The 24,061-nt window shown below is 39.9% G+C and overlaps 1 protein-coding gene across 8 annotated transcripts in view; it reads left to right on the top strand.

Moving 5' to 3' along the window:
• The window catches only part of micu3a (mitochondrial calcium uptake family, member 3a), a 198,456-nt gene that overhangs the window by 79,150 nt on the left and 95,245 nt on the right, over positions 1 to 24,061 (top strand). For 4 of the 8 annotated variants that reach the window (XR_006311711.1, XM_043690248.1, XM_043690259.1 and 1 more), the window contains 2 exons: positions 16,735 to 16,809; positions 17,187 to 17,228. Coding sequence is in view for 7 of the 8 variants with exons in the window: in XM_043690248.1 (XP_043546183.1) it covers positions 16,735 to 16,809; positions 17,187 to 17,228 (117 nt within the window). In the remaining variant the exon portion in view is untranslated. The remainder of the gene's footprint in view (positions 1 to 16,734; positions 16,810 to 17,186; positions 17,229 to 24,061) is intronic. The other 4 variants (XM_043690279.1, XM_043690241.1, XM_043690233.1 and 1 more) reach the window with 2 other exon arrangements.

The following is a 24,061-nucleotide window of genomic DNA, read 5'->3' as shown; positions in this document are numbered from 1 at the left end:
GTTCTATCTTTCAGCCAGTTCTGTATCCAAATGGTTAGTTCTCCCTTTATTCCGTGAGATCTAACCTTGCTAACCAGTCTCCCATGGGGAACCTTGATGAACACCATACTGAAGTCCATATAGATCACCTCTACCTCTCTGCCCTCATCAATCCTCTTTGTTACTTCTTCAAAAAACTCAATCAAGTTTGTGAGACATGATTTCCTACGGACAAAGCCATATTGACTATCCCTAATGAGTCCTTACCTTTCCAAATACATGTACGTCCTGTCCATCAGGATTCCCTCCAACAACTTGCCCACCACCGACGTCAGGCTCACTGATCTATAGTTCCCTGGCTTGTACTTACTACCCTTCTTAAAGAGTGGCACCACGTTATCCAACCTCCAGTCTTCCGGCACCTCACCTGTGACTATCGATGATACAAATATTTCAGCAAGAGGCCCAGCAATCACTTCTCTAGATTCCCACAGAGTTCTAGAGTACACCTAATCAGGTCCTGGGGATTTATTCATGTTTATGCGTTTCAAGACATCTAGCATTTCCCCCTCTGTAGTATGGACATTTTTTGAGAGGGGCTCTGGCCTGGTTCATAACAGGTCTGACCAAAGCCTTATACAGCCTCAGCAATACATAGAACATAGAACATTACAGCGCAGTGCGGGCCCTTCGGCCCTCGGTGTTGCGCCTTCCTGTCATACTAATCTGCAGCCCATCCCACCCACACTATTCCATGTACGTTCATATGCCTGTCCAATGATGACTTAAATGCACTTAAACTTGGCGAATCTACTACCGTTGGAGGCAAAGCATTCCATACCCTTACTACTCTCTAAGTAAACAAGCTGCCTCTGACATCTGTCTTATACCTATCTCCCCTCACTTTAAAGTTGTGTCCCCTCAAGTTTGCCTTTCCCATACTTGGAAAAAGGCTCTCCCTGTCCACCCTATCTAACCCTCTGATTATCTTGTATGTCTCTATTAAGTCACCTCTCAACCTCCTTCTCTCTAACGAGAACAGCCTCAAGGCCCTCAGCCTTTCCTCTTAAGACATTCCTTCCATACCAGGCAACATCCTAGTAAATCTCCTCTGCACCCTTTCCAAAGCTTCCACATCCTTCTTATAATGCGGTGACCAGAACTGTACACAATACTCCCAAGTGTGGCCATACCAGAGCTTTGTACAGCTGCAGCATAACCTTCTGGTTCCAGAACTCAATTCCTCTATTAATAAAGGGCAAAACACTGTATGCCTTCTTAACAACCCTGTCTATCTGGGTGGCAACTTTCAGGGATCTGTGTACATGGACATCCAAGTCTCTCTGCCCATCTGCACTCCCAAGGATCGTACCATTAGCCCAGTAGTTTGCATTCCAATTACCCCGTCCAAAGTGTATCACCTCACACTTGTCCACATTAGACTCCATTTGCCACCTCTCAGCCCAGCTGTGCATCCTATCTATGTTTCTCTGCAACCTACTACATCCATCGTCACTATCCACAATTCCACCGACCTTAGTGTTGTCCGCAAATTTACTAACCCACCCTTCTAAACCCTCATCCAGGTCATTTATAAAAATGACGAACAGCAGTGGACCCAATACCAACCCTTGCTGTACGCCGCTAGTAAGTGGACACCAAAATGAACATGTTCCATCAACTACAACCCTCTGTATTCTTTCAGCAAGCCAATTACTGATCCAAACTGCACAATCCCATTCCTCCGCATTTTGTATAATAGCCTACTGTGGGGAACCTTATCAAACGCCTTGCTGAAATCCATATACACCAAATCAACCGGTTTACTCTCATCTACCTGTTTGGTCACTTTGTCAAAAAACTCAATAAGATTCGATAGGCACGACCTACCCTTCACAAAACCGTGCTGACTGTCCCTGATCAGATTATTCTTTTCTAGATGGTTATAAATCCTATCTCTTATAACCTTTTCCAACACTTTACCAACAATTGAAGTGAGACTCACTGGTCTGTAATTACCAGGGTTGTCTCTACTACCCTTTTTGAACTACCACATTTGCTATCCTCCAGTCCTCAGGCACTATTCCTGTAGACAATGATGATTTGAAGGTCAATGCCAAAGGCTCGGCAATCTCTTCCCTGGCTTCCCAGAGGATCCTAGGATAGATCCCATCCGGCCCAGGGGACTTGTCTATTTTCACACTCTGCAGTATTTGTAATACCTCTTCCTTGTGAACCTCGATCTCTTCTAGTCTAGATACAAGTATCTCTGTATCTTCCTCGCCAACATTTTCATTTTCTATAGTGAACACTGTCGGAAAATATTTATTTAGTGCTTCCCCTATCTCCTCTGACTGCACATTGCTAACACTGCATTTGCCTTCCCAACTGCCAACTGAACCCGCATGTTTATCTTAAAAGAATCCTGAACTTGGATTCCTAAGTCCCTGCCAGTCAACCCATTCTTTCCCATGCTACTACCTTGCCCCTAATGCAATGGGCTCTGAACTTATTTAGCATCCTCCTGTGGCGGCAGTGGGTGGCACGGTGGCACAGTGGTTAGCACTGCTGCCTCGCAGCGCCAGAGACCCGGGTTCAATTCCCGACTCGGGCGACTGACTGTGTCGAGTTTGCATGTTCTCCCCGTGTCTGCATGGGTTTCCTCCGGGTGCTCCGGTTTCCTCCCACAGTCCAAAGATGTGCAGGTTAGGTGAATTGGCCATACTAAATTGCCCGTAGTGTTAGGTAAGGGGTAAATGTAGGGGTATGGGTGGGTTTCGCTTCGGCGGGTCGGTGTGGACTTGTTGGGCCGAAGGGCCTGTTTCCACACTGTAATCTAATCTAATCTAATCTCACACAACTTCCTACTATTATCCTTGATTGGCCCTAAGTTAACTCTCGTCATTCTTTTATTCCTTAAATACCTATGGAAAGCCTTAGGATTAACCCTGATCCTATCTGCCAACAACTTCTCATGTCTCCTGGCTCTTCTGAGCTATCTTTTTAGGTCTTTCCTGACTTCCTTGTAACCCTCAAGCACCCTAACTGAGTTTTCACATTTTGTCCTAACATAAGCCGCCGCCTCCTTGAACAGGGATTCCATTTCCTTAGTAAACCACGGCTCACGGCGTTCTATATCTTCCTCCCTGCCTGACAGGTACATACATATCTAGGACACACAGAAGCTTTTCATTGAATAAGCTCCACATTTTTAATGTGCTCATCCCCTGCAGTTTTCTTCCCCATTCTACGCTTCCTAAATCTTGCCTAATTGCATCGTAATTTCCCTTCTCCCCCCCCAGCTGTAACTCTTGCTCGGTGGAGTACACCTATCCCTTTCCATCACTAACGTCAACCTGACAGAATTGTGATCGCTGTCTCCAAAGTGCTCACCTACTTCCAAATCTAACACCTGGCCAGGCTCGTTACATATGTTCTTTTATTCTTGCCCATATGAAATGAATGCTAACACTGCATTTGCCTTCCTAACTGCCAACTGAACCCGCATGTTTATCTTAAAAGAATCCTGAACTTGGATTCCTAAGTCCCTGCCAGTCAACCCATTCTTTCTCATGCTACTACCTTGCCCCTAATGCAATGGGCTCTGAACTTATTTAGCATCCTCCTGTGTGGCCATTTGTCAAAGGCCTTCTGGATCATGTCCATTGGCTCTCCATTTCCTGAAGAGCTCTCCTTTGTCTAAAAGGAATCTAACACAATATGTTAACCACTTTTCATATGCCTTTCTCATTTGTTGTTTATTTTCAGCAAATTCCATTTTCTACTCTACACACATCTATTGATTAATTGGTTGGATTGCCCAATTAACTGAAAATTGTAAAAATGAATCATAGATAAAGAAGGGTTACCGGAACTAATGTATTACTTTTGCAACAGTGGTCTTTTATCATGGAGTTCCTTCCCCTCAACAATCCAGATTATGTTTATGTATATCTAAAATGACATTAACATTTACTAACTTTTGAAGTGAACTTTATTTGTGACACCACAGGAATATTCATTCAATATTTGATTTTTGAATCACAGAGTCATAGAAACTATATGCTGTTGGGATGGTATCAATCCTAGTTCTTCAGCTGCTATTCCCTTTTAAATTGCATCATAATCTCTGCCTCATTAGCACCTTGTAATACAGCAATGCATATTCTAATAGCTCTCCATTTCTGTACCTTTTGTTATTGATTTGCAACATGTTTTTGAGTTGTCTCTTGGATTTGCCTTCATTAAAAAAATTACTTTTTCAAGTCTTTCAGTGAAATCTATTCCTTGGTGAATGCGAGGATATGTGTTAGCAGCATGAATAGGTCCATCAGGCCTGCTCATTGGCTGATCTGATTGTAATTTTGACTCTGCATTCCAACCTATCCCTGATGTGAGAGCCCTCACTGATTTTCCATTATTTTTCTTTTCTTCTTTCAATTTTGGTCGGAGCTGCGAACTGAGAATTCTGAGCTAAAGGTGACTTTTATACTGTGGGTAACAGTTTGTGTTAAAAGGGAAACAGACCAAACCTGAGGCCAGGTCTGGAGTTAGTTGCAGTTTTGCTCCTGATAAAAGGTTCTGCAAGTGCTTTGTCACCAGGATAGAGCATTGTTTCAACAGATGGCAAAAATTGGCTATTAATGAGGTCAGTACCTGGGAACAGGAGCCAGCAAGTCTGAACAAATCATCATGCTCAAGCAAATGAGCAGATGTTGAATGGTAACTGGGATCTCGAGGAGATAGTCAGTCTGTCAAGGAGTGTTGGGGTAGTGTTGTAGAACAGTGGTTCAGCTAAGTAATTTTTTTAAAGTTTGCATGATATATAATAAGGGTTAAAAAAAAAAGTGTGGCACTGGAAAAGTACAGGTCAGGCAGCATCCGAGGAGTAGGAGAGTTGACATTTCGGGCATAAGTCCTTCACCAGTCCTCACTTTCTCCATATAAATAGGGTAGCTAAGAAGGTGTTTAGCATGCTTGTTTTTATTGCTTAGATCTTTGAGTATAGGAGTTGGGATGTTATCTTGAGGTTGTACAAGACATTAGTGAGGCCTCTTCTGGAGTACTGTATTCAGTTCTGGTATCCCTGTGAGATGGAAGATACCAGGCTGAAGAAGGTTCAAAAGAGACCTGTTGCAGGTGTACTAAGTCTTCTGTGAATTGCTTCCAGTGCTTTTGTACCCATCAAATATGGAAAACTACACTGTAGACCAAATGTGATCTCACCAATGTCTTCTATAACTAAATCATTATCTTTCCTACTTTTGGTTTCAGTTCACCTCACAATAAACAATAACATTTTATTAGTATTCCTAACTGCTTGTATATCTGCATACTAATCTATTCACGTACTAGGACAAAAGATTACTCTGCACCACAGATCTCTGCAAAGTTTTGTTCATTTGGACTTTTATTCCTTTTCTTACCAAAATAGACAATTTCATATTTAACCACATTTGCTAGATCTTTGTCCACTTGCTTATCTGTATCCCTTTGTAATCTCCTTATATCTTCTTCACAACTTACTTACTTTCTTTCTTATCCTTGTGTCATCGGCAAATTTAGGAACCATGTCTTAGATTCTTTCACCCAAGTTACTTATATAAATTGTAAAATATTGCGGCCCATCACTGACCCCTGTTGCGCACCACCCATTAGATCCAACCAAAAAAGGATCTGCTAATGTTTACACTTGCGTGCCTGTCAACTGCCAAGCTTTTATCCATGCTAAAATGTTACCTCTTATGTTTATACATAATCTTTTATTTAACAATCAAACAAAACTTCATTGCACAATGAAATCTAGATAAAATAGAACAAAACAAATTATTTACATAAAACACAAGTTTTAATATTTTACAATATATAAAACGCAATCCCATTAATTCCAAAAGCACTTTGTTACAATACTCACCATAGAGAACTCTGCCACATCTGTTAGAGCTTAATTTAACTTTGCTTCAGTTCTGGTCTGGAGAATCTGAAAGCCTCTTCCTTAGGTCTTCATACAACTGAGCTTAGATCTTCACAGTTTGAAATAACCAAGCACTTTGAGTTTTTCCGGTGTGAAGCTTTTTAATCTGCTGTGCAGCTGTGTAATCTCTTTAATGATCGAGACTTACATATGCCCTATGGCAGATGTTAAGCTAACTGGCCTATTGTTTCCTAGTTTGTGAGAAGATTTGTAGATCGGATGCTCGTTGTTGTTGTTCTGTTCGCCGAGCTGGGAATTTGTGTTGCAGGCGTTTCGTCCCCTGTCTAGGTGACATCCTCAGTGCTTGGGAGCCTCCAGTGCCTGGGCCCCCAAGCTCTGAGGATGTCACCTAGACAGGGGACGAAACGTCTGCAACACAAATTCCCAGCTCGGCGAACAGAACCACAACATATAGTTTCTTATTTTCGAATCCCCCTTTTCTTGAATAGAGGAGGTATATTTGTTACTTCACTGTTCAATGGAACCTTTCCTGAATGTAGGAATTTTTAAAAATTCTAATGTGTATCTACTATCTTATTAGCAACTTATTTTAAAACCTGAGAATGAAGTCCATCTGGTCAGGACACTTGTCAGCCCACAGATTTATCAGTTTGCTTAGTACCACTTGCCTCATTGTTGTAATTTCGTGGTCTCCCTTCTACCTCCTGATTTATATCTATTGGTGAATGTTTTTGTATCCTTTATTAATGAAGCAGAAGCTTAATATTGGTTCATCTCATCCACCATTTCATTGTTATCTACTGTTAATTTACCTTTCTCACTCTCTAGAGGACAAGCACTCACTTGCTGTTTTTCCTACGAAATAAGTCCTAAGATATGGTTCCTAAGTTTGCTGATGACATAAAGAAAGATAAGAAAGTAAGTTGTGAAGAGGATAGAAGGAGATAACTATGGAATATAGATGAGCAAGTCGACAAAGATTGAGCAATGGGAAAATATGAAGTTGTATATTTTGACTGGAAGAAGTATCTAAGGTTTTGTACTACCTAAGATGATATTGGGAATGGCAACATTGTACACTTTTTACAGTACTTGTGTGCTTCAATACTTGAATACATGTGACAATAAAATCTAATTCTAATTCTTTTTAAATACATGTCAAAACTATTGCTTGTAATTTTTGTTTTGTACTAGGTTTCTCTCATACTCCAATTTCTTCCTTCTGATTAACCTTTTATCATTCCCTTTCTGGCCTGCCACTCATCTTTGCACAGTTATAAGCTTTTCCCTTAAATTTGATTTCCATAAATGTTTAAATTAAACATGTATTGTGGATCTTCCCTTTAGAATGTTCCTTTATAATAGGAACATGCCTTTCCTAAACATTCTGAAATATCCCTTAAGTATCTTTCTCTGTGTCTGTCAATCAGCTTTCATGCCCACTTAGTTCCCCTTATTTGCATTGTGTCTTAGTCAAGTATTTTTAATGTTCTCCCTTTCAAACTTGAATTTAAAATTCAGTCATGTTTTGTCACTGCTGCCAAGGATGCCTTAACTTTGATATTAATTAATGTAATTTAGTTAATCTTGTAACATTAGACAACACCTTGATTTATCCAATATAACTTCCTTTCAGGTCAGATTCAAAAGGTGATGCTCTAAGAAACTTGGTTGAAAGCATTCTATGATCTCATTCAGGTTACGACTGCCAATCTGATTTTCCAGTTTATATGTAGATTAAAGTCACCCACGATTATTGCCACCACTATATAACGAGTACCCAGTATTTTTTTCAGGCATATTTGTCCCATATTGTGGTTACTATCAGACCACTTCAACTTCTTTCCTTTTCTGTTTCCCATCTCCAACCAAATTAATTCTACATCCTGATCTCCAGAACCAAGCTCATCTCTAACTATTGTATAAATGCCATTTTTGAAATACCAGCAATCTCCCTCCACCTTTATCTAGCTTCCTATTTGAATTTGATCTTCTGTTGTCGCATGTACCAAGCTACAGTGAAAAATGTTGGTTTGTGTGCTGTACAGACAGATTAACCATACAAAGTAGCAGAACAGAATATTACAACCACAGAAAAGGTGCAGAGAGAGAGATCAACACTAACATTTGAGAGACTCATTAAAAAATCTGTTAACAGTGGGGGGAGAAGCTGTTCTTGAATCTATTTGTAAGTGTTTTCAAACTTTGATATGTTCTACCTGACAGAAGAAGGTGGAAGAGAGTATAATTGGGGTGGGTGGGGTTTCTGATTATGTGTGGCAGTGTGAAGTCCCGAGGCAATGTGAAGTCTAAATGGAGTAAATAAATGGACTAGGCTGTGTTCACGATTCTCTGTAGTTTCTTGTGGTCTTGGGAAGAACAGTTGCTATATCATGCTGTGAAGCACCCATTTAGGATGTTTTCCATGATGCAGCAATAAAAATTAGTAAGAGTCCTTGTGGACATACCGATTTTCCTTAGCTTCCTGAGGAAATAGAGACATTAGGAGAAAGTGAGGACTGCAGATGCTGGAGATCAGAGCTGAAAAATGTGCTGCTGGAAAAGCGCAGCAGGTCAGGCAGCATCCAAGGAGCAGGAGAATCGACGTTTCGAGCATAAGCCCTTCTTCAGGAAGTAGTGACATTGTTGTCCTTACTTGACTGTCGTCTTGACATGGATAGACTAGGACAGATTGTTGGTGATCATTACTCCTAGAATCTTGATGTTGTTGACCATCTCCACCTCAGCTCCATTGATGCAGATCCACTCTGCCTCCTGAAGTCAGTGACTAGCTTCTTCTTTTTGCTAATTTTGATGGAGAGATTGTTGGCTTTACGCCATGCAGCTAAGCACTCAATCTCTTCCCAGTATTTTGTCTCGTCGTTGTTTGTGATCTGACTTACAAAGGTGGCATCATCAGCAAACTTGTAAATGGAGTTGGGGCAGAAATTGGCAACACAGTCATGAGTGTATAAGGAGTATAGTAGGGAGCGGAATACATAACCTTGCAGGTCACCGGTGTTGAAGATTATGGTGGAGGAGGTGTTGTCACCTATTCTTATTTACTTTGTAAATGCTACATGCATTCAGAAACAGAATCTTTAGTTTTGTCATAGTTAAACAACATGGAAGCTGGGAACTTGGAGGAAATAAATAGTGATGTCTTGAAAAGTGTTCATCGTACGGAAGAAGAGATTCTGGAGATCTTAAAATGCATAAAGATAGATAAGTTCCTGGTGTTTCCCAGAACTTTCTGAGAAGCTTGGGCTCCTTGTTGAGATATTTGTGTAATTGACATCCACAGGTATGGGACCAGAAGACTGGAGATTGGCAAATGTGCTGCCATTAATTGAGAGGCTCTAAGGAAAAGCCAGAGCACTATAGACCAGTGAGCCTTACATCAGTGGTGGGTCAGTTGTTGGATGGGGATTTGGAGGGACAGGATTTACGTGCGTTTGGCAAGGCAAGAACTGATGAGAGATAGTCGACATGGCTTTGTGCATGGGAAATCATGTCTCACTAACTTAATTGTGTTTTTGAAGTGATGGCAGAGAAGATTGACAAAGACAGAGCAGTAGTTGTTGCCTATAAGTGTTCAATAAGGTTCAACGTGGTAAAGTAGTTAGTGAAGTTAGATCACATGGGATGTAGGGGGAGCTACCCAATTATTTACAAATTGGCTTGAAGATAGGAGATAGAAGGTGATGGCAAAAGGTTGTTGTTGGACTGGAGGCCTGTAACCAGCAGTGTGTCTCCAGAATCTGTGCTGGGTGCACCGCTTTTCAGCATTTATATCAATGATCTGGATGTGAATATAGAAGGTATAGTTAGTAAATTTGCAGATGATACCTAGATAGGTGGTACAGTGGACAATAAAGAAGATTGTCTCAGAGTGTAATGGGATTTTGATCAGATGGATCAAGGAGTGGCAGATGGAGTTTAATTTAGATAAATATGAGGTATTGCATTTTGGTAGGGCAAACCAGGGCTTGTTTTATATAGTTAATGATAGTGTCCTGGGGAGTGTTGCTGAACAAAGGAACCTGAGGGTGCAGGTGCATAGTTCCTTGAAAATGGAGTCACACCTAGAAGGTTGGTGAAGAAGACATTTGGCACACTTGCCTTCATTGCTAAGATCTTTGAATATAGGAGATGGAACGTCATGTTGAAACCATACAGGACATTGGTGAGGCCACAATTAGAATACTGTGTACAATTGTGGTCACAATTCCAAAGGAAGGATGCTGTTAAACTTGAGAGGGTGCAGAAAACATGGACTGGAATGTTTGAGTTATCGGATGAGGCTGAATATGCTGGAGCTTTTTTCCTTGGAGCATCAAAAGCTGAGAGGTGACCTTAGGGGTTTATAAAATCATAGGGTGAAAGCCAGGCTCTTTTTCCGAGGACAAAGAGAGGGGAACCAAAACTAGATGACGTAGATTTAAGGTAAGGGGGAGTGAATTTTTAAAAGACCTAGGGGAGTACCTTTTTTTCATGTAGAAGGCGGTGCATGTATGGAACAAGCTGCCAGAGGTGGTAGTGGAGGCAGGTACAAATACAGCATTTAAAAGGCATCTGAATGGGAAGGATTTAAAGGGATATGGGCCAAATACTGGCAAATGGAACTAGGTCACATTGGAATATCTGGTTGGCATGGATGAGTTGGATCAAAGTGTTTGTTGCTGTGCTGTAAGTCTTTGACTCTAATATGCTATGAAACATCTAATCTTGATTGGTGTATGCTCCATCCTGCTATTCTCTGACTGCCATTTCCCATATTGATAAGATCTTTTCTCAACTTGTCTCTACTCTTTGATAAACAACATTTTTCCACATCTGATCTCACATCCCACTATTTAGTTTGAAATCTTCTTTACCTCCCTAGTTTATGCGTTTTGCAAGATACTTACTGCAGTATGGTTCATGTGTAGAACATCCAGTGGTATAGCCACCACATTCCCCAGTACTGGTGCTAGCGGACCATCAACCAGAACCCTTCTTCCACACCAGTCTTTGAATTATGTATTTGGTATTTTTGTTTTATGTACCCCATGCCAATTTGCACAGAGCTCGGGTGATAATCCAGAGATTATAATCTTTGATCAGAAAACAACAAATACTGATGATCACAGCAGGTAAGGCAGCATCCTTAGAGAGAGAGAGTGAGTGAGAGAGAGCAAGCTAACATTAAATTCAGGAGATTCTTCATCAGATCTAATCTTTGAGGTTCTGTTTTTCAATTGAATGTCGAGCTCTTCAAACTGATTATGCAGAACTTCTTTCCTAATTCTATCTATACCGTTGCTATCTACATGAACCACAACCATTAAATTCTCCTCCTGCCAGTGGGAGTTCATTTCCAGCAGATGTCCTGAACCATGGCACAGGCAAACTGCGCTCATTCATTGTTTTACCCCCTCCTCATTATATCGTCTATGACTACAATTCTTTTTGCTTACCTCACTTGGATCATATGAATCACAATACCATAGTCAGTTTGTATATCCATCTTGTAGCCCATTCTCATCTAAGTAGGCAAGAGAATCTTAGACCTACTAGACAATTGCAGAAGCTGACACTCCTACATTCCTCCTCCTCCTTACTTACTTCATAGAAAATCTCACCATATCCCTGACTACTGACAAAATCAAACTATCCTATCCTAAGTGGTGTGACTGTCTCTTGGTACAAAGAATTCAAGTAATGCCTCCCCCTGTCAAATGCATCATAGTATCTACAGTTTCATTTTTAGATTGTAAACTCTGAATCAGAGTCTTCCAACCTTAACTGCAGATGTTTCCTCTGAATCATTGGTATGCAGGAGATTCCATACACTGAATAATCATCCCCGTAATGGGTTTATAGTATTTACTTATGTTACCTTTAAATATTGTATTAACTTCATCACCAGTTTCATCACCACAAATTTAAGAATACAAAGGGCCTTATATCTATGTACAAGAGCCCGCAACAATTAGCTATCACCTTTTTCTAGTCAAGTCATAATTAATTTCTGTCAGCTTCAATGAATCTCAAAGCCTGCATACAGCACGCAAACATTCATAGGGTTAATATCTTCACACTCTGTCATCTCAGCTGTCCCTGATGTGGAATTCCAGATGAGCAAATTACTGCAGATGCTGAAATATGTACTGAAAACCAAAAATGCTGGATATCACAGTGGGTCAGGCAGCTTCCATGGAGAGAAAGCAAGCTCTTCATCGGAGCTGGAGTTATATGTGGAGGAGGCAGCATTTATTTAATAGTGGTGTTGGGCATGGGGGTGATGGTTTTTGAAGTATTGGGTGAATGAAGAATGATGATGGTTCAGGTTAAGTCATCAGAATATGGGAATAGCAGAACAGTGATCTGTCTAACTGCCAGACTGGAAAGAATAGACAGTTCCACTGGACTGAGGGAGGGAGAGAGGACATAGAGACAGGGAATGTAATAAACAAAGCTAAAAGACAGGGCAGGAATTGTTTCACAATTTGAAGGTGTTGAAATCAATATTGAGACCTTCCCATCTAAGAGCTAAAGTGCATAGTCTGAAGATGAGATATTGCTGCTCCAGTTTTTGCTGTGATTCGCTGGATCGTTGCAGTATGCTGAGGCCAGCAGGATGCTGTGTTAGAATGACTATGGGAAAGGTATTCCACAAAGGGTGTTGGTTGAAGAACGGACTAGGTTTTCATGGAGGGAATGATCCTTGTGAAATGCAGACGGGAGTGAAGGGAAGATGCATTTGATGTTGGCATTCTGCTGGAGTTGCCTGAAATAGCTAAGAATGATCACTTGAATGCAGAGGCTGGTGAGATGAGAAATGAGAACAAGGGAACCCAATCATGCTGTTGTGAGTGATGAGAAGGGGCAAGGATGGAAGCATGGGTGATAGGTCAGAGATAGTTGAGAGCCCTGTCAACGACAGTGGGCAGGAAAACACGGTTATGGAAGAAAACCGGTTCTCTTCCATTACCATGGTTTCCCGTCCACTGTGATTGATAGAGCCTCGACTGCATCCAACCTATTGCCCATGCTTCCGTCCTTGCCCTTCTCATCAATCACAATAGTAAGATTAGGTTCCTTTGTTATCATTTCTCATCCCACCAGCCTCCATGTTCAAGGGATCATTCTCAGCCACTTCAGACAAATAATGAAAAAATAAGAAATGAGTAAATCTGCAGGAAAATCACAGATGTGTAACAGTCTTTAGTTGCACCTGCATGAGTCTCAATAACCTTAGGCAGAAATTGCTTCCATGTACCTTCCCATCCATGGACCTAACCAGTGCTGAGATACCAAGATGGTTGATTCCTCACTTGGCATCCCTTCTCCTGACTCAATGCCTCTCTGCCTTAACAGCTGCCTCAGGGAAATCATTAAATTCTGCAATGGCACTGATCTTGGAAACAGAAGGACCTTGGGTTGCACGTCGATTACACTTTGAATTTATTGGGACATATTTGAGAGCATGGTTAGCATAGCAAATGGGATCTTGGATTTAATAAATATAGTCCATGAATACAAAAGCAGGGATGTTTTGTTGAGCCTTTATAAAGCACTGGTTAAACACCAACTATGATGTTCAGTTCTGACTTGAGGGAAGTTGGGAGTCTGCTTGAAATGATGCAGGAAAGAGTTCTATAATTCTCCCAAGATTGAGGAATTTTAGTTAGGTTCACTTGGAAGAGTTGCTCACTTGGAAGAGTCATTCACTTTGGAGCAAAGAGGCTTCAGGGCAGATTTGATAAAGTGTGCAAAATGATGGCAGATTTGCATAGGGTGGAAAAAGGAAAGTTCTGTCAAGCTGATATTGTAAGGGCTACAGATTATGGTTTTGGGCAAAAGATGCAGGCAAGATGTAAGGTAGAACCTTTTTACATGACTAGTGATAATGACTTGGGACTTACCCTCATGAGGGAACGGAAATGATCAATAGTTTCCAAAAATAATTAGATTGGCACTTAGAGGAAATCAACTTGCAGGGCTGTGAAGATCGAATACATGAAGTAGGATTGAAGTACTGGCATGGACTTAATGGGCCAAATCATTTTGACTCTAAATTGGCCAAGACCTAATTGATCAGTAGAAAAGATTTAAGAAGTTGAATGATCTACTTACAATTCATTAGGAATATATGCCTTACAGACTGCTGATGACACATCTATATTCCCTTAACTATGTGCTTGAAATTCATGAAATCCCATCACGAATTTGAGAATTTCCAAAGCAAGCAACAAAGAAACCTACTTCGGTAGTTTTGCTATTTGTCCAATTAAAGTTCATGTTTTTCTCCATAAGAACTTTCTTCATTTTCCTGACTCTCCTTAAAAAGAAAATTGGTGACCCCTAAACCTATGGAGATATTTCTGGAGTTTGTGGTTACATCCGTTCTGTGAACTTGCTCAGTATGCAGGTAAACGGTTTGCCCAAGTAAAATCATCCTGATTTTAGAATATCAGTTCACAAGCTTCAGGAACAGGAAAGTGTGGAAAGATATTGCGCCCCAGTTAGATTTTTGCTGCTTCGGGTGCAGTGAGTCAAACTGGTAAATAATCAACTATTCACCAAATATGGTAAGCCTACATGAATGTTGCAGTAACCTGACTTAACTGCCACAGAGCACCAACTCTATTTTAAGACCATAAGAAGTAGGAACTGGAATAGGCTGCTCGGCTCCTCGAGTTTGCTCTGCTATTCAGTAGGATCATAGCTGATCCGAAATTCTTCATTTCCACTTTAGTCTCAACTAGACTATTGTGTCCAGGTCTGGGTGCTATACTTTATGAAAAATGTGAAGACATTGTAGAGGCTTCCAGGAATGTGGAATTTTGGTTATGAAAATACATTAGAGAAGTTAAGACTGTTTTTTTAAAGAAGGGAAAACTAACAGGAGATATGATAGAAATTTTCAAAATAGTGAGGGTCCAGACAGGGTAGATTGGGGAAACTTCCCACTTGTGAAAGGATTGAGAGCAAAAGGGCACAGATTTCAGACAATGGCAAAAGAAACAAAAGTGAGTTGAGAAAAAGCTTTCTCGCATAGCGAATAATTAGTGTGGTCGAGGCAGATTCAATTGATGCATTCAAAGGGAGTTAGACTGTTATTTGAACTTGTCTCTGCAAGGTGTGGAGTTGTGCAAAAAGGCTGGAGAATGACACTGAGAAATGTTCATTTGGAGAGCTAGTGCAGAGACAATGGGCTGACTAGCCTCGATAATATAATAATTTTATTACATTATGTGATTGTCCCCTGCATGTCTCACAGCCTAAATCTCAGGAAGAGTAGTTAGTTGAAGAGCAATTAGCAAACGTGTATTCGCCCCCTTTCTTGGCAGTTAACAGGCATCAGAACATCTTCTGTATGCAGTACAGCACATTACAATATGTCCATCACCTTTTTGACCTTGACCTGTTCATATCACTAACCCCATCATAGTAAGCTTCTGTCTATTTGAACAGCAAAGCTGCAGTGGCAGAATCTTTTTTTTAAAAAATACTTTGAAATATTCATGTAATCATTTTGGGCTTATTTGTTAATTAATTGCTCAATAAGGTCAATACCTCTTTTCGGATACAGAAGAAAACATTGATGTAGGCCAAAGCTCTTTTACAACAATTTTAGCTTTTTAATCACAAATATCATTGTGGTTTGAATTTAAATCTTAAATGTTAGCAATTGTTACTTCAGATACTTTGATTTCTTTTTATCTTTTTTGTGCAGAAAGACTTTGAACTTTTCTTTTGTTTAAAATCTACAGAAAGTGTGTTTGACAAACTTATTCAGAATTTCAAATATTCTGTTTAGTTTTGGTAAAACTATTACATATATTATTTTATGCACAGTGAGTTGATCTTAGTTGCACATATCTTACTCTTATATGTCGAAAAGGCAACTCTGATCTGCAGTCCTCACTTTTTCCTGGTCCAATATTGTATGCCTTATTCTGAATCCATTGGCAATTCAAAATGCCTGGTGTGAACCACCTATCTACCTAAATGTAAATTGAATTTGATTGAACCAAACTTGCAAAAAACGAGTTTATATATGTATAACACTCAGAATAAATGTCGTATTCAACATATATTTAATATTTTGGATTTTTAAAAATCTTTATTCTCGAGTTATTTTTCAGTTAATTATGTACTTCATAGATGGCTATGTTATAAGACTTTGAGGAGAAAGTGAGGTCTGCAGATGCTGGAGATCAGAGCTGAAAATGTGTTGCTGGAAAAGCGCAGCAGGTCAGGCAGCATCCAGGGAACAGGAGAATCGACGTTTCGGGCATAAGCCCTTCTTTGGGCTTATGCCCGAAACGTCGATTCTCCTGTTCCCTGGATGCTGCCTGACCTGCTGCGCTTTTCCAGCAACACATTTTCAGCTATGTTATAAGACTTGTCAACAATTGGCAATAAATTTAGCAAGCAATCTTTTGATCAGCTTTGGTGCATTAATAAATATTTAACTACAATTACTCCTACAAAATACACAGGAAAAGTGATATTAGAATTATAAATGAGTATTTCCACTACATTGTACCAAGGAACTATATAACTATTGCCCCATATAACTCTTTCACTATGTTGGTTGTCTTATAAACAATCTTTAAAACTAATTTGCTTTTGGAGCTTACGTCATTGCAAGCCAATGTTATTATTGTAACATTATTCACTTTGATCTGTTGATTTTAATGGTCATTCTATGGAGTTTAGTTTAAAAGTAGGTTGCAAAATTGCATTTTTAGTTTAGCTGAACTTGGTTATTAATAATATTATTTGTAAAGATGACTTTGTAATCTAATTCAAAGATTTTATTGTAGCTTCAGGAAATCTTTAGAAAGAAAAATGAGAAACGAGGACGAAGAGGTGATGATGAGGAGAAGTCTGCACAGGTGGTGAGCACATGTATTTTCCTGTTTTTGATCCTGTGATCTGTGAGGAAGGTGGCTAGTTAAAAAGGATATCAACACCAGCTTAATCTTAATGGTATCACTTTCCCAATATTAATTACTATAACTTCAAAAATTTTGTTGTTAGTGATAATTTGAGTTTGAGATATAAATCATAGTTAACAGATCAAGGTTCCAGAATAAAAGGGGAAGTACTAATATTAGACCCACGGGTCCATTCTGTTCTGCTTGCCTGGTGTAACCTGAGAATTTGCTTGTATGACTGACTGTATGTTCTAATTGCTTTGTCTTTTCTTTCCCTTTCCTTTTCTCAATTTCTGACTACAATCTGTAATTTGAAACTGCACCATATGGCATGTAAGAATCTGCAACTTTTTGGTTATCAATATGCTCCTCCTCACAGTGTATGTATTGTTCTTTAATTATGTCTAGAATATTAAATTTTGCAGGATACATTATAGTAGCATCAAAATATAACGTAACTTGATGAGCAAAATTATTTTAGTTAAAAATATTTGAATTTTGCTTTGCAAGCTCCACTATTCTGCCTTTAGAAAACAAGTTATGCATAAGCTCTGATCAATATGATAAATGAAATTGTAATTAAAATATTATTCTGAATGGACTTGTAGAAACAGCAAATTCTAATATTTCCTAATGTTAATTTACAAAAAATGTTCTAACTCTTGAACACTTGTTAAGATTATGGTTAGATCTAGTAACAGCGTAACACTGGTTAATAGTAAACTTGCAGCATGTACCATTGTCTGTATTTTCATAAGATGAAAGAATATGTTTAGTAGAAGACTATTTTGATTATATGTTGGGGATGGGATAAGCTAGATCAAGTAAAGATGGGGAAATCCCATTGCCTGAGGTAAGTAATCTGAACCAGATATTTCATCTGCATTTTCATCATCTTGAGCAGGTGGAAAACATAATAAATGTAAGTGCAGCCAAAAAAAACCAAATGATCTTTATTTTATATCTACACAAATTATGAAAGGTCTCAATGACTGTCAAACATCTCAGTTTATTATCTTAATTGCAGTATGGTTACCAGAGTTTCTCCACGGAGTCTAACTCTGCAAACAAAACTTGCATCCAAATAGTGTCGAGATAAGCCATCTATATCACCAACCCCTTTGACTAGTTTCTCCTTTTCCTTCACAATGGATCATATCTGTGCAGTGCTATCATTGCCGCAATTCCTCGGCTGGTCTTCTCCTTTGTCTAGATCTCTTTTCTTGTCATCTGTGCTCTATTCCAGCTGCTAGCATCTCCATTCCTTAGACCAATTAAAAGCCTCCCTGTTCCACTTCAGCCACAGGCCCATTTATTTCTCCTTGTGCTTTTTAAACCGCAGAAGCTTAAACTGGTGCATTAGTGATGTGAAGATCAACAGCCAAAGAAATAGTATATAATAGCCTATTGAAAGAAGATCCAAGTTTCCACAAGTGTCCGAGTCAGTCCCAAAACCCCATGTATAAAGTCCAGGCGATTCTCTTCTATTTGCAGTTGTTTTTTTTTTTTGAAAATTCCGATTTATATTTTGTAGTTTTAAAACCTGCTCTTGGAGCTATTGTCTCAATGATTAAAATCCTCACTCATAATTCTAGGACCTCCAGTTTAAGTTGTCGATAAACTAATGGGAACAATAATTTATGCTTTGTAGCCTGAAATGGCTTTGATACATTGATAAGTACTGCAAAGGCGAAATGCTTGAAGACCTTTGCTTAGAGTCCAGGGCCTACTTCCTTCTGGTTTGAGCTTCAATCTTTGCACTCCTATATTGTTATAGACTCGTGTCCACCCTACTTCCATTATGTATGGGCCCTGCAATTTATTTCTCATGCTGTGTAACAGCAGGTACCAGTTAGGCCAATACTAACTAGTGCCATTTCTGCAGATCCAGCACAATGTGTACCACACTCATACTGGTGAAATGAGAAATTTCTGTATTAAGCTTCTGTCAAAGGAAAACAAATAAATAAGAGATAGTCAGAAGAATAAGACTTTTCGAAAAAGGGAGGCTGAAAATCATAGAACCTCGACAGTCTAGATAGAGACCATTCGGCCCATCAGATCTGCACTGAAAAGCATCCCACCCAGACCCACCCCCACCACCTTATCCCTATTTACCATAGCTAACCCACCTAGCCTGCACATCCCTGAAAAATATGGGGCAATTTACAATTGCTGATCCACCTAATCTGCACATCTTTAAACAGTGGGAGCAAAATGGAGCACCTGGTGGAAACCCACACAGACACAGACACACATGCAAACTCCACCCCACCAATCACCCAAGGCTGGAATTAAACCTGGGTCCCTGGCGCTGTGAGGCAGCAGTGCTAACCACGATGCTACCGTGCCGCCCCTCGAGTAAAAGACAGAAAAATCACAAAGAGAAAGGCATACACAGAAGAGAAAAAGACTTGCAGATATAGAGAAAAGTAGAAAGATTTCAAAAGAGTTACAGAGAAAGAATGATGAATGAGAAAATCAAAATTAAGGCAAAGAAATGGTAAGAATTAATGAACTTAACCATGAGATAAGCAGACCCAAATAAATTTGGGAACAGAAGATTAATGCTGAAGGGATATCTAGTTATTTTTTATTATTCGATAATTATTTTGACTTAAAAATAATGCTGCAAATAGTAATTTGTTACCATTTCTAATGTCCCGTAATTTGTAATTGTAATCAGAGCAGGCAGCAGTGATTTTATTGTCTACTGTCAGTGATTTTATTCTTCAGAAGATGTGCTGTTGAGGTTATTCCAGACTGCAGTCATTTGGAAATCATTGAACTGACAACTTCCACATGAATGGACTTTACAAAATTATACCTTGTTGCATGAAGTGAAACCGGGTTTTATAATAGCTGGCTAGCTTGAGCAACCTTTGGCCTTAGCCTCATTAAATGAGGAATTTAATATTTGTGGAATTTCAAATTTCTATATTGTGATATGAAATTCATATATACTCTAGTTGCTTGTCTGTGAAAATGCTGTGACCCTACTTGATTTTGTCACTTTTGCTGAATATCTGGTTGTCATGGCATCAAAAATAAACTGATCTCATGAAAGGGGAAATTCACAGTATAAAATGAAATAGATCATAGATTTAAAAAAAAACAGAAAATATTGGAAATACCTAAGTTAGTCAAGATCTGTTGCATGACAAGCAGAGGTAACATTTCAGGATGATCTCTCAAGTTTTGTTGATATTTCAATTTTTGAACATCCACAGTATTTTGGATTTCCAACTGTTTGTGGGTAGTTTTCTTCAAGGTTAGTGGCAACAAAGTTCATGTGTTTTTAAGTTCAAAGCAATAAATATAATTTCAGGTGCATTTGTTATTTCATTTGATGTTTTCATGAAAATCACCTGAAATGTTTCTTGTACGTCAGAAAGATTTGGCATGAAGTTTACTGTTAGTGCAAGGGATTTTAAAACCATTGTTGATTTTAAGCATTCTTTCCATCTCCATACCTTTGTTTCATCTCTTTAATCATGTCAGGTATATTTGTGTTCCACACGCAACTGTGTATAGAATACATTTGATAGCACATTATTTTTCCAGTATGTACCTGTTAATATGAGCTTACATTCTTTTGTGAAGGCAGAAGATTATGAACATCGGAAATTGGAACAGGAGCAAGTCACTTTGCTGCTTGACCTCCATAACTCTTCACTTCCTTGTAATTCAAAAACCTGTCTGATTTAGGTTAAGTATCTTCATTGACCCAGGCAATGCCAAAGATGAATGTTCATCTGAAGAAAAGAAATTTCTCTGTTTCTCTTAAATGGGACCCTTAGGGCTACTTGTGGAGTTCTCTCTGAGGGGAAACATTGGGTGAGAGTCAGAAAAATTCCCAGCCTCAAAGCCCACCTTTGGAAATACTGGTTCCAGAGACACCATTTTAATTGACTGAACAAATGCTGGTTGAAATCAGGCCAACCAACCCTGATAAAAATTTGGCTGCATAAGATATAGCAGCAGAATTGAACATTCGGTCCATCGCATCTACTCCACCATTTGATCGTGGCTGATCTGTTTCTAAACCCCATTCTCCTGCCTTCTCCCCAAAGCCTTTCATCCTCTTAACAATCAAGAATCTATTTAACTCTGTCTTAAATACCCTCACTGATTTATTACCACAGAGGGCTGTGGAGGCCAAATTCCACAGATTAACTCGCCTCTGGCTGAAGAAATTCCTCCTCATCTCGGTTCAAAAGGTCATCCCTTTGCTCTGAGGGTGTGTCCTCTGATCATGGTGACTCCTATTAGTGGAAACATCATCTCCAGTATTCTGTGTTTCAATCAGGTGTCCCCCTCAACCTTCTAAATTCCATCGAGTGCATCCCATAATCCTCTACTGCTCTTCATATATGTCAAGCCTTTCATCCCTGAGATGCTTCTGATAAACATCCTCTGGAAACCCTCCAAGGCCAGCACATTCCTCCTTAGATAGTGGTGCCAAAACTACTCTAATTTCCACATGGTATTCTATCTGCCACTTCTGTGCCTACTCTGCTAGCCAGTCCAAGTCCTTCTGCAGAGTTACCCCTTCCTCAACACTACCTGTCCCTCCAACTATCTTTGTATCATCTCTACATTTAGCAACAATGCCCTTCATTCTTTCACATCCACAGGGATTGCTAGATGCTGAGGCAGACTGTTTCAATGCCCTATCTAAGTACTGCCCAATGTTTAAAAAGAACAGTCCTTGCAGCTCTGCTACCTCTCACAGCCTCATCCCACCAGGTCACCTCATGCCCTCCAGGTCAAAGTATTTCCCAGTGGCATATGATGCAACTTCTCCTACCCTCAATTCATCCATCATGCCAACATATGACACTTCAATAGCCATTTACCCACTATACACTGTATGGAAGCAATGAACCCTGAAGTGACAGTTAGACATGTTTTTATAAGAAACCTTAATAGTGTTTCAATCATAACTTTCCATTATATTTTTGAAAAAAGAAGCATTTTTCACTGCAACCCAGTAGAAGTGTTACAAACCCTTTAAGTTCCAATAGTTTAAACCACCAGGCACTTGAAACTACTTAATCTTGTGCAATTAAAACATTGTGAGATTGATAGACATTAAAAAATCTGAGCTACCAATCAAACAGGGATACTCAACAGAGTAATGGATACCTGGCTTCTCAACCAAGTCTGGCTGGACACGGAAGAAAAGCAGCCGTTGATTGGAGGAGCAGTTCTGTGCCATCTCTCTCTATCTATTTAAAGAAGGAAGTACAAAGAACAGTCCATTAAGGGATAGGCCTTTCGGCCCATTAAGCCTCTTCCGGCACGTGATGTCTTTACACAGTCCATTTCCCTCTCTTTCCTGCATATTCATTTATCTGTCAAAGTGCCTCTTAAACGTTGCTGTTGTATCTGTTTCTGCGACTTCCTCTGGCAGCTCATTCCAGGCACTTACCACTCTGTGTTTTTAAAAAAAGTGCCTCTCATATCTCCTTTAAACTTTCCTCTTTTTACCTTTGAACCGATGCTCTCTAATAATTGACATTTCTACCGTGGCAAAAAGACTTTGACTCTCCATTTTATCCATGCCTTTCATAATTTTGTAAACTTGTAACAGGTCATCCTTCAGTTTCCAATGTTCAAGTGAAAATGAACTAGAGTCATCCAATCTCTCCTTGTAGCTCATACCCTCCAAACCATGCAACATACTGGTAAATCTTTTCTGTACCCTCTCCAAAGCCTCCACATACTTTTAGTGTGTGGTGACCAGAACTGTTTACATGACTTGCCAGTTTTTATACTTTGTGCCTTGAGCAGTGCTAACCACTGTGCCACCGTGCCGCCCATAAATGCCCATTCTGTACCCTCTCCAAAGCCTCCACATACTTTTAGTGTGTGGTGACCAGAACTGTTTACATGACTTGCCAGTTTTTATACTTTGTGCCTTGCCCAGTGAAGGCAAGCACCTTATCTACTTGTGTTGCCATTTTCAGAGAACTGTGGACCGGTATGCCAAGATCCTGTGTACGTTAATGCTTCTAAGGATTCTGCCACTTACTGTATACATGTCGCCTCCATTAGACCTTCCAAAATGCATTACCTCACGTTTGTCCAGAATAAATTCCATCTGACATCTCTCCACCCAAGTCTCCAGCATATCTGTATCCTGGTGTATCCTCTGACAATCTCCTCACTACCTGCAGCTCCTCCAATGTTTGTGTTGTCTGCAAACTTATTAATCAGATAACCTGCATTCCCCTCCAAATCTTAGCGATTTTTGACAGCATTTGTATCTCAGGTTAAAGTTCTGGACGTAAGTTTGCTTGTTGAGCCAGAAGTGTTTCGTCACCATACTAGGTAACATCAGTGAGCCTCGGTGAAGCGCTGGTGGTGTGTCCCACTTTCTATTTATGTCTTTAGGTTACTTTGGGTGGGTTATGTCTTTTCCGTTTTTTTTCTCAGAGGATTGTAGAGGGGGTCCAGATCAATGTGAGCATTGATAGAGTTTCGGTTGGGATGCCATGCTTCAAAGAATTCTCGTGCGTGTCTCTGTTTGGCTTGTCCGAGGATGGATGTGTTGTCCCAGTCAAAATGGTGTCATTCTTAGTCTGTGTGTAAGGATGCTAACAATAATGAGTCATATCTTTTTTTTGTGGCAAGTTGATGTACATGTATCCTGGTGGCTAGTTTTCTGCCTGTTTGTCCGATTCAATTCCTTGAAGCATGGCATTCCAACCGGAACTCTTATCAATACACACATCAATCTGGACCCCATCTACAATCCTCTGAGAAAATGAACCGGAAATGACATCACCCACCCAAAGAAACCTAACCACATAAATAGAAAGCAGGACATAACACCAGCGCTTCACCAGAGGCACACTAATGATGTTACCTAGAATGGTGACGAAACGTCTGAAAACAAGCTTTCCAAGCTCAGCGGCAAACTTACATCCAACAGATATATTTGCACTGATCTCTACGGAACACCACTGGTCACAGATGGCCAGTCAGAAAAATATCCTTTCACTGCTATGCCCTGTCTTAGTTCTGTATCCAACTTGCTTGCTCGCCATGGATCCCATGGGGCTTCACCTTCTGTAGTAGAGTGGTGCTGGTAAAGCACAGCAGTTCAGGCAGCATCCGAGGAGCAGGAAAATCGACGTTTCAGGCAAAAGCCCTTCATCAGGAATACAGGCAGAGTGCCTGAAGGGTGGAGAGATAAATGAGAGGA

This window comes from Chiloscyllium plagiosum, chromosome 1 (genome assembly GCF_004010195.1).
Source record: "Chiloscyllium plagiosum isolate BGI_BamShark_2017 chromosome 1, ASM401019v2, whole genome shotgun sequence".
In the NCBI taxonomy this organism is placed as follows: domain Eukaryota; kingdom Metazoa; phylum Chordata; class Chondrichthyes; order Orectolobiformes; family Hemiscylliidae; genus Chiloscyllium; species Chiloscyllium plagiosum.
The sequence above is the reverse complement of the archived record's forward strand: the minus strand, read 5'-3'. Positions and strand labels throughout refer to the sequence as shown.